Below are 14649 nucleotides of genomic sequence, written 5' to 3' on the forward strand. Positions count from 1 at the left end.
GATGGAATTCTAAGTTTCAGATGTCAGATGTGTATTTTCCCTTCTATGAACAACACAAAAAGAAATAAGAAATATATGTCCACAAACCTGTTTGTTCTCATCTCTATATAGAAAAATAGAAGCATTCATGAGAAACTACCAACTATAACTTTACACCTGGGTATGGTTCTAATTGTCCATGCAGACATTTAGTCCACAATTATTTCTTTTAAGTGACACTGTTTTACTTAAGATAAAGAGTGGGGAAAGACCAATAATAATTTTGGAAATTTAAGTTCACACTTTTCACACATGCCAGCACATTAAAACTAGAAGACAAAGTGATGTTTCTTCTGTGTAACAGACTTATATATCCATGCCCAAAGATCTAGCCCTACTGAAAGATTAACTTTCCAGGCATAAATAATACAGTCTGCACGTCTGAGCTCCTCTTCTCTCCTCTACTCTGGTCACTGTCCTCCAGGTATACTGGACCTTAAGTTTCTTGAACTACTAAAGCAGCCTCCTGCCCTGACCCTTCCCACACTTGCTCTTCCCTCTACCCATAATACTTACTGCCCAACTACTCGAATGGCTTGCTCTCTTCTTTGAAGTTACTGATTCCATGTCACCATAACAGAATGGGGACGGACCCTATTCTCTCATGTGTGTTTGTGCATGTGTATGAGTACCTCACCCTCTAACCGCCTGTCTTCCTTTTCTTTCCTAGCATTTATCCTACCTGTTTTGCCTTTCTGGTTGAGATATAAGTTCCATGAAGGTGGATACTATGACATACAACTACAACTAGAACTAGAACTTAAAATAGGGTCTGGCACATGACAAACATTTCCTAAGTGAAGGTAAAATGAAACAATTCAAGAATATGTGGACCGAGACCAGCAGAGCTAAGAACAATTATTTTCTTTGCCATGTGGCAAACAGATACTCTTACCCTTTTAGCATATTAGCATCTCTTTTATTGGGTTCGTCTGATTTTGTCTGTTCTTAGTTTTTCACTATTTATCTCAGGAAATCTACTTAGACCTGAGTCAGCTACCTTATTCGAATGATAACTACTTGGTATGGCATTAAGCTCAGGAAAGAATATAAATAAAATACTTGAGAAAATAAAACTCTTCTCTTGTATAGCAGTAAATTACTCTTGAACTTGGTGGTCACAATAAAACATCAATGGATCTGAGAAAGGACCCAGTCGTGAAAGGCCCCTTAACTCCCCATTAATATTTTCCCACCTAAGATTAAAAAGTTTATGTCCAACATTTTACACCTAAGCTTAGCTAAGGAACATACATTTTAAACTGTCACAGGAATGGTTTATCCCTCAGCAACAGAAATAAATATCAGTTGTAAGAAAGCAATGATATGCTTGAGAAGAAATATTTATCTGGTTTCTGCTTATTAAGCATACACAGCTTTAAGACTATATATTACTTAAGTCACAAAAGCCTGTATCTATAATCTTACTTTAAAAATTTTTTGGTTTGGGGGTCACATCTGGTGGTGCTAAGGGCTTACTCCTAACTGCGTTCAGGGATCACTCCTTGTGGTGCTTGGGGGATGATATGGGGCGCCGGTAATTGAACCCAGGTCAGCCACGTGCAAGGCAAGTACCCTACCCACTGTACTATCTCTCCAGTTCTTACATTTTCACAGCTTCTTAATAAGAAATGTGTTTACTGATTTCCTTACTAACTAGAGCCATACAACCACTCAACCACTCAGTACCAGTTGTCTTTCAGTCCTTATTAATCACGGAGTGTATGCCATCTACTGAGACGTTTGGTGATAACTGGTTATCTGGTTTGTTTTTGCTGGAATAAGGGAACTGCTCTCTGGAAACAATTCTCAATAAACGAAACAGTGCCATCAGATATAATTTCCTTGCAACCAGATCTAGTATCAGAGACAATGGGCCAAGAAGCTGAAATACTTCTATTCAAGTGGGCAATTCATTGCTTCTTTAAGCATGTGATCACTGAACAGCCTATGAAGCCAGGTTGCAACAGAAAGGAAAAAAAAAAAGAAACCCAAAGTTCTAAGTGAGCCTAATTCCAGAGGGAGAGAACCACAAAACACAAGCTTTCACGAAGCTGGCATATACTAACCTAGAGAGTTACAGCCTGGCGTAGGGCACTTCATATTGAAATTGTAGCTTTCATGGAAGCGACGGCGCTTGGGACGATGAGAGAGGTCACTGCCTGAGTCCTTCAGGGACATGTCCTTGGCAATGCTCTCATCGTGAGAGACATTGGGGCTGGAGATATCTATGTCAGACTCAGAAGAAGGTGCATTTCCAGTTGGAGTTCGAGGTGGAGACTCATCATGATCAGCTGTATTTTTAGTTTCTAAAGCAAAAGCAATTGGTAGAACTCGTGAATGGGATTCAACTCTTTATAAGTTCACTATTCAGAGAGCGTATGGGCTTCCAGATCTCCTTCCTGTGACCGAAGCAGTAACTTTAGCCATTTGTCTGCAATATGGCTAAATGGAAATTGAAGAGACACTAACATTCCTCTGTGTATTTTTAAACTGACTAAACTCAGGGCCAGGGATGTGGCTCAGTGGCAAAGTGCAAGCCTTGCATGCATACTGCCTGGGTTCATTTCCTGACACCACATTTAAAAAAAAATCTGTAAAAATTCTGACTAAATTTAAATGTGAGATTTATCTAATGCATTTTCTCCTTTTCCCCTTATCTGTGGTTCTTCTAAGGCTCCAATCGTAAGTAATCAAAACTGGATGGAAATAGACTTTAAAAAAAAAAAAAAAGAAAAAGAAAAAGAAAAACATTTTCAGGGCCAGGGATGTTTTAAAAAAACATTACCAGCTCAAAGAGCCAGAGCACATGCATGGTGTACACGGGGCATGAGTTCGATCCCCACACTGCAAGGCACACCATGTACTACCAGGTGTGGCCCCAGAGGCCCCAGCACAGCCTGGCCAAATTATCACTGAATTATCACTCCTGCACCAGTGGACCAAATATTGCAGCATGGCCCCCAGTCCCCGTCACCAACAAAAGCAGGAGGCAAAGGAAAGTGAGTTCTTTTTTAAATTTTTAAAAAAATTTCATTTAATTTTTGTGTTTGTTTTTGAGTCGTACCAGATGGGTGATGAGAGGTGCTGGGGATCAATTCTGGGTCTCCCTTGTGAGAAGCATGCATGCCATCCCTTTGAGACATCTCTCTGGTCCTACACTGTGTTTCTGACAGCACTGGACAGAGCAGGTGTGGACGTATAAATGAACTTGACCCTTGAGTTAGTATGCTGGTTATCTAACAATTTCAGACTCTAAATTGGAGAGTGTAAACTAAATGCCTGTAAGAGGTCAAAAGACAGCTGACTGTCTAGCTCTATAACACAATTCAACTCTGATCACTATGGTGGGTAAATGAGCACCTAATCCATTTTTTTTGTTTTCTGGGGCCACACCCAGCAGTGCTGCTCCCAGGGGAGCATGCAGGACCATGAAGTGCTGGGGATCAAAGCCAGACCTCTGGCATGGGAAGTCTGAGCTCAGCCTATTGAGATCAAACATCCTTTTTGTTTTTTAATTTTTTTTTTGAGTCACACCCAGTAATGCACAGGGCTTACTCCTGGCTCATGCACTCAGGAATTACTCCTGGCGGTGCTAGATGGACCATATAGGATGCTGGGAATCGAACCCAGGTCGGCCACATGCAAGGCAAATGCCCTACCCGCTGTGCTATCGCTCCAGTCCCCAAACATCCATTTTTAAAGCATTTTTATGTTTTATGTTCAGGGAGATAAACAAGCGTTAGGGCTCCTGCTGTGAATGAGCCCGACCCACATTCGATCCCCAGCACCACATGGCCTCGTGAGCATCTCTAGGTGTAGTCTTGGATGTCCCAATCACTGCCAGATATGGCCCTGAGGGCCCAGAGCTCTGCCAGAGTGGCCCTGGTGACCCCCAGCCCTGTAGGGCCTGATAGCACTACATCTTCAGGTCTTCACATGCACCATCAGCCTAGTTAGCCTAGAATCACCCTGAAGACTACTTGGGAGCCCGCCCCCAAAATACTTTTAGGAAACTGGTTTATAATCTTGTTAGTTTTTATGCTTTGGGCATATAATTTCACTGCACCACATTCACCACCAAAGTGCCAAATATCATTCCTTCACTGACCCTATGTGCCCTCTCAAAGCCACCCATTCTCATCCCCTCACCTCCCTCCCTCCCTCCATTCCCTGCTTAGCAAACTCAAATTTGTTATCGGAGTCAAGTGTGTGTTTCCACCTAATCTACTCTGTTAACTTGAAAGGGTCACGCCCAGCTGTGTTACGGGTTTACTCCCGGCTCTGTGCTCAGGGATCACTCTTAGTGATGCTCAGGGGACCATATGGGGTGCCAGGGATCAAGCTCAGGTTGGCCTCATGGAAGGTCATGCCTTACCTGCTGCACCCACCATCTTTCTGGCACTACTTTATCTACTTTTAAAAAAGACCTGCTACTAACATGAGTTTTTAAATAAAATCTCCGTATGTTCGAATATTAGCAACATTTTTTTTTAAAACATCGATCAGGGGTCAGGGAGATAGCGCAAGGGGGGAGGGGGCTAGAGTACATGCTTTACATGTAGGAGGCCCAGGTTTGCCCCTCAGCACCGCATGGTCCCCACATGTGTACTACTGAAGAAGGCCCCGAGTACCACCAGGTGTGAACCCTCCGAAAACCCCACAAAACAAAAAATTAAAATACTGTGCAAATTGATCAGCCGGCAGGCTAAAGCTCAGCAGCCCGCAACCTCTGTGTCACAGCCTCTGCTGGGGGATGAGGAACCCGCACTCCCCAATGCTGAGGCTTGCCCCGCCTCTAAAACCCAGAGCCACAGACTGGGAAGCAGAGCAACAAGAACCCCTGGCTCAAGACTTCCTCATCTGTGAACGACAGGGCCCCAATTCCTTTTGCCAATTACAGGTCTGACAGAACAGAATATATTCCAACTATTCCGGACGTCAAACACTCGGCACCAAACTGCTCTCAGAAACGTAATTCAAGATAAAAGGGACCAGGCAAATAGCTTCTTTCACCTTGCTGATTTATTTCGGTAGCCAGCATCTATCTGCAGTGGCCCCAAACCAGCCCAAGAGGAAAGCGACTTCTTCTTCACTGCAGAGAATCCCAACCACACCAGATGGACTCACCTCTATCTGAAAAGTCGACGACCTGCTCAGTTTCCGAGCCCGACGAACGAGTCTGCCGAAGGGGGTATTTTTTCGGAGTCACAGGGGTGGGCTGCTGTTGACTACGGGTCACTCTCCTGGTAGAGTAGGCGGGCTCCTCAGTGCCAAAGGACTGCAAATTTCGAACAGGGCTGGAATCTGAGCCCAATTTCAAAAGATAGTAACATAATTAAGGGGGAAAAAAAAAAAAGAAGAAATCCTTTTATTTTCCACCCACCCATATGATTCATCAGTAAGTAGCACACTGGCCCTCCTCTTCAAATTTTCAAAAAATCCAACAAATCCTTGAACTGTTTTTGAAAATGAAAAGAATTGTAGGCAGAGAGTCTGGATCAGGTAATGGAGCTATGGATTTATAGAGGCTCATTTCTGAAACTGAGATGGAACCTGATTCGATCCCACTCTACTGTCACAGCTATCTGGGCCTCGTAGTTCTCGCCAAGCCTGATTTCTAATCAAAACATAAGGGAAAAAACTAGCTAGTACTGCATTCCCCGTTAAGTTTTTTATGAAGAATATGCAAGATTATTCATGTCAAATACTTAATGTTTCCCTGCTAGGCAGACTGAGCTCTTGATAAATATTAGGTGAGGCCACTCTCTTCCTTTTTACTAGCCCACTGTGAAAAAGATGTTCTGCCATGAAAGATGTAACAGTATGGAACTATTTCTTTTTTCTTTTTAATTTTTAAAAAACTTTTCTTTATTTGTTTTGTGGGTCGCACCCAGCACTGCTCAGGGGTTACTCCTGGCTCTGCACTCAGGAATTACTCCTGGCGGTGCTTGAGGGACCATATGGGATGCCAGGGATTGAACCTGGGTCAGCTGCGTGCAAGGCAAACGCCCTACCCACTGTACTATCGCTCTGGTCCCCCACTATTCCCTTTCTTGAGGAAACTTTTTCTTCCTGATTATCAGTTCTGGACTCTAAAGCAAAACTATAATAAATTATATAGAGGGTAGCACTGTAGCACTATTCTCCCGTTGTTCATCGATTTCCTCGAGCGAGCCTAGTAACGTCTCCATTGTGAAACTTGTTGTTACTGTGTTTGCCATATTGAATAAGTCACAGGGAGCTTGCCAGGCTTTACCATGCGGATGAGATACTCTCAGCAGCTTGCCGGGCTCTCCGAGAGGGGCAGAGGAATCGAACCCGGGTCGGCCGCGTGCAAGGCAAACGCCCTACCCGCTGTGCTATTGCTCCAGCTTACAGAGGGTAAGGTAAAAAAAATATCTTTTAGGCTGGGGATGTAGTTCAGTGGTAGAGTAAATATATTTCCCAAGTATGAGCCCTGGTACACACAAGACAGAGTACTGCTGGGACAATTCTTTTATTTTAGTTTGGTGCCACACCCTGTGGTGCTCAGGGGCTATTCCTGGCGAGATGCTGAGGGATGCTCATAGAATCATAGGGTGCTGGGAGTCAATCACAAGGCTCCTACAGGCACAGAAGGGGCACCTCGCAGTCAAAAGTAAGGGCAATCAGAAATTTTTTTAAATCAATAATCTCTTTTTTTAAAAAAAGATAAGGGGCTGAAGCAACGATATAGTGGGTAGAGCGTGTGCCTCACACACAACCGAACAGGGTCAATTCCCAGCATCCTATATGGTCACCCAAGCACTGCCAGGAGTGATCACTGAGTGCAGAGCCAAGAGTAACCCCTGAGCACTGCCAGGCGTGTCCCCCACCATGGGAGGGGAAAAAAAGAATGAAAAACCTCCAAGTTGAAATCAAAACTTATTTTGTTTTTGAGCCACACCCAATGGTGTTCAGGGGTCACTCCTGGCAGTGCTGGGGGACCATAAGGGACGCAGGGGATCAAACATGGGTTAGTCACATGTAAGACAAATGCCCTACCTTCTATCCTATTGCTCCAGCCCCAAAATTAAAACAAATTTTAAACAAAAAGTCCTAACAACTGTGTAACAAATTAAAATCTTCATGCTTCAAAGAGAGAAAACTTAAACTCAAATTTGGGGGCAAACAGCAAACAGTAGGTTATCAGTCTGTACACTCCCAAGAGGCTCCACTTACAGAGCCATCTCCTTCGACTTTAGAGGGGCACCTCACCCAGATGACAGGGTACAGGGAGCCCAAGTTCTCTCTCTGATCATGAGTAATAATACACACACACCCACGCTTGTGCATTTCTAGCTGCTCTGAACACTGAGAATTTTTCAGGCTTCAGGACATAGTCAATTCACTTTCTAAGAATAATGGACCCCTTCTTTTCATAGACTATTCCATCTGGCTAGTATAACACCTCCCCATATTCCAACTTGTAAATCCCTCCTAGATTCTTTAAGACTTCCATCTGGGAGACCGCCCTAAGTGGACTACTCTATCTCCTGTGCTCCATGAAAGCATCCGTTTCCTTAACCACAAGCATTTATCATCATCAATTCATACAGTTTTATCTTGGACTAAATTGTGAGTTCCTTGAACACAGGAATTACCATTTTTCTACCATGGTATTCCACGGAAGTCTGGTACCTAAATTATAGTAGCCATTATTAGTATTTCCCTTGTGCCAGAAAGTCCTTAATAAGCTGAGAAACTAAGAAATAGCACATATACTTTAGCTGAATGGTAAATTCAAAAACGAAGTTGGTAATAGTTGTTGAAAGAAAACAATCCTATCTCTTGTCTGAAAAACTATGCTTTTCTCTTTTTTGCAATGTATGTTCATATATAAGTACTCAAATCTGCTCAAAGATTTCAAAGATTTGAGTGTTTAAGTGCTCAAAGCACATTGCAATTACTGTCCCTTAACCTATGATCACCTACTGATTATTACTCTATACTGATCATTATTTAAACTTCTTTTTTCCCCCAGTGAATACCAGAACACAGCTAGAAGGGATCGGGGCACACCCCATATCTATGTCCAAATAGCTAACTACACAGGGAGACCTTCAAACTACCTTCTAATGCCACACTCTCTTTTATAACTGAAGCAAAACTCCAGGTATTTACATGCTGAGAGCGATTGCAACTATTTATATCTATCAATTGTGATCCCACTATATTATATAATTAAATAGAAATTCTGGAAGTATTTAATAGTGTTGAATTCCTCCAAGAACAAGTTTAAGAACTCTTAAGCATTCACTTCTGCAGCATATACACTAACAAGCTACTTAAGTCCTTAAGCATAAACCATTTGAACAGAAAGGGAAGAAGTAATGTTTCCTATTTTACTGAAGGGAAAACAATAGTTTTAAAAAAAAAACAGCCTCAAGACAATACATGTGTTACAAATTCATGAGAAATAGTTTCTGTGTCACAAGTTGGACAGTCCCCCCATCCCCACCCCCTGCAACAAGAACCATTTTTAAAGTGTTAAACCATCTGCCGTCATTCATTCAGCATCATGCCAGAAAGTTTCTGTCATCCAGCCCAGCATTCTTCACCACTCTGGGTCAGCGTCTGTCCTGCAAGCAGGTCCACAGACCTAGAGTTATAACCAAGGGGGAACCTGAGGTTTGAACCTCTCTACACCAGATCCAATCTGAGAAGTGATGGCTGAAGATCACTGAGCTAGATCAGGGCTTCAACTTTCTCTTATCACAACCCCTTTTTAACTGAGAGATACAACAAGGAAAAGTGGCTGCCAAGAACACCTCAAATATGTTACATGGTTGATTCTGATAAATTTTTGGTCACTGTGTGTTCAAAAACCTTTTACTTGGCCAAATCTTTCGTGACCCACACTTGACGCTGGGGACTCAGTTCCACGCAGCGAGCAGAGTCATACGGCAACTGTTCACATTAACTATGAGGCCTGGTCAGGAAGAAGAAAGCCTTTACCTTGGGAACTCTGGCTCAGTCGGGCTGAGGAGCGGGTGACTCGGGCAGATCTCCGGGATGTGCCATCACTTTCTGAACTGTCTGTGTGCTCAAGATCTGTAGAAAAATCGGAATCTTCCGTTCCATCTGAACTACTGCCTGCATTCCTCTGTAACACCATAGATCCAGACATTAGCACAGAAGCATGAACTCTGGCTTTGTATTAACACTGGAAATAAAATGAACCATGATGCTGAAAACACGAAGTTGCAAAGAGATAATCAGAGTCAACTTCCCTGCACTAGATGGAACAAATGGAACAAATGACAAACAATGCATCTTTGGTCAATAAATTAAGAAAGAATTCTTACCATAGTATCAGTAATTGTGAAACACATCTATTTGGATGTCAATGACAATCCCACAAACTGAAAAAAGTACCTAATTAGGGGCAGGAGATCCTTAGCACCCAATGTGGTCCCCTTCCAAGAGTGATCCCTGAGCACAGTCAGGTGTAATCCAGTCCTCTCCCACCTCCTCACAGTACCCAACTCAAATGATCTAGCTGACGTAACCATGCACTTATATAATTGCAAGATAGTGTGAACATTGTGCTAACATCCTTTTGTTTTGGGGGTTTCTGTTCAAAGTATTCATGAACAGTTGTCACATTTAAAAAAAAAATCACTAAGTGGGGACAGGGTGTCAGTGCAAAAGTACAGCAGGTAGGGTGTTAGCCTTGCATGCGGCTAACCAGATTCAATCCCCAGCATCCCATATGGTCCCTCGAGCACTACCAGAAATGATTCCTGAGTGCAGAGCCAGGCAGGAGTAACCCTGGGCATTGCCAGGTGTGGCTCCCCACAAAAAAAAAAAAAATCAGTAATTTATGGGGCAAAGTGATAATACAATGGGTGGGTCACTTCCCTTGCACGTGGCCAACCCAGGTTTGATTCCTGGCATTCCATATGGTCCCTCAAACTCCAGCAGGAGTGATCCCTGAGCACAGAGCCCGTAATAAGCCCTTAACTGAGGGGTATGGTCCCAGAACAAAAAACAAAAAACGAAACCATCAACTAATTCAAAATAATCTACAACTCTTGGACTAGGGAGATGACTCAAAGGACTATAGCACAAGTTTTGCATTTTAGAAGTCATGAGTGAATCTCTTCCTCCCTGCCCCCCTCTACCACCACCACACACAAGTACCACATGGTCCTGTGAGCACCACTTGGAGCAATCCTTGAACAATGTGCTAGAAAAGTTCCTGGAGCACTGCTAGGTGTGTGGAATCTAAACTTTTTAAGATTTTCAGAAAGGGATTACTTTGCAGATAGATGACTGGTAACACCCTCAATGTAATCAAGATGTTATTTCTATAGAATACACAAAAATCACACTGATTGTGACCTTAAAAACTGTGAAATTTAAGTAAGATTCTGCCGCCAAATAAATCGTATTAAAAAGTTGTCTTCTCGGGGCTGGAGTGATAGCATAGCGGGTAGAGTGCCTTGTATGCAGCCAACCCGGGTTTGATCCCCAGCATCCCATATGGTCCCTCAAGCACCACCAGGAATATTTTCTGAGTGCATGAGCCTGGAATAACCCTTGTGCATCACCTGGTGTAACCAAAAAAGTAAAAAAATAAAACAGATAAAATAAACAGTTATTCTCAAGACTCCTTGTTTTGGGGCCACAATTGGGATGCTTAGGCTTACTCCTGTTCTATAGTCAATTTTTTTTTTTTGGCTTTTGGGCCACACCAGGCAACCAGGCAATGCTCAAAGCTTACTCCTGGCAGAGGACCATAAATGATTTTGGGATCTGAACTCAGGTAAGCCACATGCGAACTCCCTACCTGCTGTACTATTGCTCTGAAATTTTTTTTTTTCTTTTTGCTTATTGGGTCATACCCAGCTATGTTCAGGGCTTACTCCTACCTCTGTGTTCAGAGATCAATCCAAGGAAGTGTGTGGGGGCCTATGCAGTACCAGGGATTGCACCAAACTGGTCCTGTGCGAGGCAGGTGCCTAATTCCCTGTACTATTTTCCCTAGTACTTTCATGAACTCTATGTAGGAACTGGAGCTGTGGACACATTCCAAGGAAGGCAACAGTACTATTCTTGCATTCGGTGACGCTGAGTATAAACAAATTCTACCAATATAGACCACTTTAGAAGATATTCATATGTTATGATTTTTGTGAAGAGAAACATTTCCACAGAAATGAGCATGAATACCACCCATCTTTCCAAAAAGCTCAAGGTTATTTGAGATAAAGCAATGTGGCTCAGAAGTAGAGCATGTTTAAGGTTTGATTCTCAGCACAGCCCACCACCCCCCCACCAGCCAAGACACCAAATATCTCAAGGGTAAACTGTCCAGAAACAAACGGAGATCTCAGAAGCACAGAGGGAAAATCGATAGGACAAAGTAGCCTGAATGGTTATCTAGTCCAACAGCCCAGATATCTGAAACCTTGATCTTCTCTGACCATCCCCTTCCTGGCCGGATTCTGGATCTCCTTAGTTTTTCACCAGACTATTTTTCATCTTACTCTGGAACAGACTTAATTTGGTACCTCCCATAACCTTCTGTACAAGCCTGCAAATCAAGAATTCATTAGATCCTTGCAGAGATGGTTTCCTTCTTTTGCCTGTGATTTCTTAAGCCAGGGGATTGTGTCTAATCAGCTTTCGAATCCCCTGCAACGTGCACGCAGCGAATAGACAATTAACATTTGGAGAACGGAATTCGATTTGTTTTGAAGTCCTGGCTCTCCCTTTGCCTAATTAAGTGCGGGCTTTGGGGGCACACCATTAGGCTTCAGTTCGGTTGCAAAGAGAAGGGTGTCGGGTTATCTCTGGGTAGTGCCCCCAAACCCCATCTAATTCTAGAAAGTTTGATCCTACAAACTGCATTTTCCTAGACACCGTGCAACGAAACAAGGAAACGGCCGACACCGACACGCAAGACGCCTCAGTGGGATCCCTCGGGAGTGGGCGCTGGTTCTCCAGCACCCATTCTCGGCTTTGTTGTGCACCCTCCACCCCCACCCGGGTCCCTAAGGTAGGCGTCCGAAACGCCGCCTCTGCACCTATCAGCATCACCAATCTGCGGGGCGGGGACTGGTGCCGCCCAATCGCGGAGCTCTTGGGCCGCGCCCACCGCGGGGACAGACTGCCACGCGCAGCCAATCACGAGGCAAGGGCTAGTTCCCCACAGCCACTCAGAGGACCGGAGGGCCGGGCCCAGACACCTCCCCCGCACGCGGGGAGGTGACCGTTGGGCCCAAATGGGCGGCGCCACCAGCCAATCCATTCGCTTCGAGACGTTTCAGCGGCCAATTAACGAGAAGAACGCCTCCGAGCCAGGCAAGCAGAGGGCGGGAATAGGTGCGAGCATAGGCCGAGGCCAGGGTCGGGCCCACATATTTCTGTGGGGTACGGGCAGAGGAGAGGGGGGCTGCTGGAGCTCGGTCGCGGGGTGCGGGGAGTTGGGACCCAGCCACTGTGAGGCGTGGCCGACTGCGTCACGCCGCTCAATCGACTGTCCTTAGAAACCCGCCACCCCCCTGCTCCCGTGCCTTTTACCTTCCTTCGCGGCATTGCCGGCTGCTGCGGCCCGATGGTTCCGATTCGGGCAGCGGCGGCAGAAGGAACGGTGGCTCCGGCGGGCTCCGTGGCGGCCTCCGTAGCAGTCCCAATCCTGCGGACGATTGCAAGTGCCTCCTGCTTCCCAGCACTTAGAGCCTTCTGCGCAGGCGCCGCGGGCCGAGGCGCTTTTTCCTTCACTTCCGGCTGGGGCACGCGTCATCAGGCGTTGAGGTCAGAGAGGGTGCTGGGAGATTTGCGTCTCCGGCTGACGCCGGCGGGCGCCATTTTGGGATTGGGCAAGCAGCGGGCGCTGGAGGAGAACCCGGCCTCGGCCATCTTTACTTAGGGGGAAACGGCCCCTGTCGTGGGAGCAGGTCGCCATGTTTGTTTCGGGCGAAGCCCGAGGAAGTTAACGGTTCTCATCTTTACCGTGGGCGGATTTTTTTTTTAACCCCCTTTTCCAGACGTTTTAATTTCTGGAGTCCAGGAAGAAACCCTCCCCCCTCCCCCCCAGAATTCATCAGGTTGCTGAGATTTAACCCCTTCTTGGACAATCGGCTTAAAGACGATTTCCGTTGGCTGTAGAAACCCCCCAAAGCTGGGGAGCGTTTACACGAGCAAGTCTCGTGCGGCGCCGACCTCGGCCTCGGAGCTTTGGGGGCGGGGCGGGGGGCGCGCGTGAGACGAAGGCCGGGGCGGCTGCCGGGTCCTCCTCGCGGGGACATTGTCCTCGCCCTCGGCGAGCCGAAAGGAAGCGAGTGCGCGCGGCGCGAGCGGCAGAAGCGCCCTCTGGAACGCGGATTATGCGCTGTCGTCCCGGGAGCGTCCGTCCGCCCGCCCACCCTGTCGCCGTCCGGGTTCAAGCGCCCGGGGACGTCTGCAGGGTGGGGGTGGGGGGTCCCCTTGAGCCTCAGTGACCTTTGCAAAGCCACGGGCTACATCCTGGAGTTGGGGGAGAAGGAGAATTGTAGGGAAGCCGGTGTTCAAAAAGGGGTGGATTTTCAGTCACAACCCACCCCCCACCACACACACAAACACACACACACACACACGCACACACACCATCTACCACCGCACACACAAAAATAAAGGAAAGAAAAAGGAGTTCGGTGAGAGTGTGGCGTTTAAGGCGCTTGCCTTGCACGCGGCCAACCCGGTTTGACCCCGGCACAGCATGTCCCCCTCTCCCCCCCCCCCCCAAAAAAAATACAGTACCTGAGTGACCCCTAAGCACGGCCAGCTGTGGTTCAAAATACATCCCACCACCATCACCTAAAAATTAAAAGCGGCTACGGCCAGTGGTCCCCGGCCTCCCTGGCCGGGATGGGACACCGGGGAGCGGGGAACAGGCGCGGGGCCCGGCCGCGGGGCGCGGCAGGAGTCCGCCCAGCGGGTCAGTAAGTTAGTATCCTGCACGCCCGGAGCCCCGAACCCCGCTGCGGAGCCGTCCCCCGCCGCCTCGGGAACAAAGCCCGGGAAAGGTAAACAGCGCATTGATGTGCTTAGCTGGGGCTGGGGGCTTCGGAGCTCCCCGCAGCACTGCCCGCCCTCTGGGAGCTGGATCGCTGGGCCCGGTGGCCACCGGCAGCTTCGCTGTATTTGTTACTAACGCGAAATGTTTGGTATCGGTAACTTCCAGCTGCCTTACTTGGGATGAACTACAGCACAGAAGTTAATGGAGAAAGTTTCCTTTCCTTTCCTTTTTTTTTTTTTTAATCCCACATGAGCGAGGCTTCTTTCCTACATCCTGAACTGTTCCCAAACAGTGTGGCTAGCCACAACACATTCTAGCAGGCCCCCGGAATAGCTCTTCTGTTTCCCGATCTCTGAATGTGAAACACTCAAAGATGGAATAGCAGTTATTTTAGAATAAGATTTTATCCCGACTTAACCATTCATCCTAGAGAAGCCGGCATGACAAAGGTGGAGCATTAATCTCTTCCTTCATCTGTCACTGACTCTGGATTCCCAAACACTGCAGCAGACTCGCCACAGTTTCAGGCATGGTTCTGGTCCTTGGAAAGTGTATGTTATGGCAGGAAAATGGGGGGCGAG

At 46.4% G+C, this 14649-nt stretch overlaps 1 protein-coding gene across 5 annotated transcripts in view; it reads right to left on the minus strand.

The window, feature by feature from the left end:
* KAT7 (lysine acetyltransferase 7) overlaps window positions 1-12777 on the minus strand; it is a 36287-nt gene extending 23510 nt beyond the window's left edge. The window contains exons 1-4 of one of the 5 annotated variants that reach the window (XM_056127336.1): window positions 12592-12777; window positions 9019-9166; window positions 5170-5346; window positions 2109-2348 (exon numbers count right to left, since the gene is read on the minus strand). In XM_056127336.1, the coding sequence (XP_055983311.1) occupies window positions 2109-2348; window positions 5170-5346; window positions 9019-9166; window positions 12592-12606 (580 nt within the window). In that variant the 5' untranslated portion in view covers window positions 12607-12777. The remainder of the gene's footprint in view (window positions 1-2108; window positions 2349-5169; window positions 5347-9018; window positions 9167-12591) is intronic. The other 4 variants (XM_056127333.1, XM_056127334.1, XM_056127337.1 and 1 more) reach the window with 4 other exon arrangements.
* Window positions 12778-14649: the final 1872 nt, after the last annotated feature.

Source organism: Sorex fumeus, unplaced genomic scaffold (genome assembly GCF_029834395.1).
Source record: "Sorex fumeus unplaced genomic scaffold, SorFum_2.1 ptg000063l, whole genome shotgun sequence".
In the NCBI taxonomy this organism is placed as follows: Eukaryota; Metazoa; Chordata; class Mammalia; order Eulipotyphla; family Soricidae; genus Sorex; species Sorex fumeus.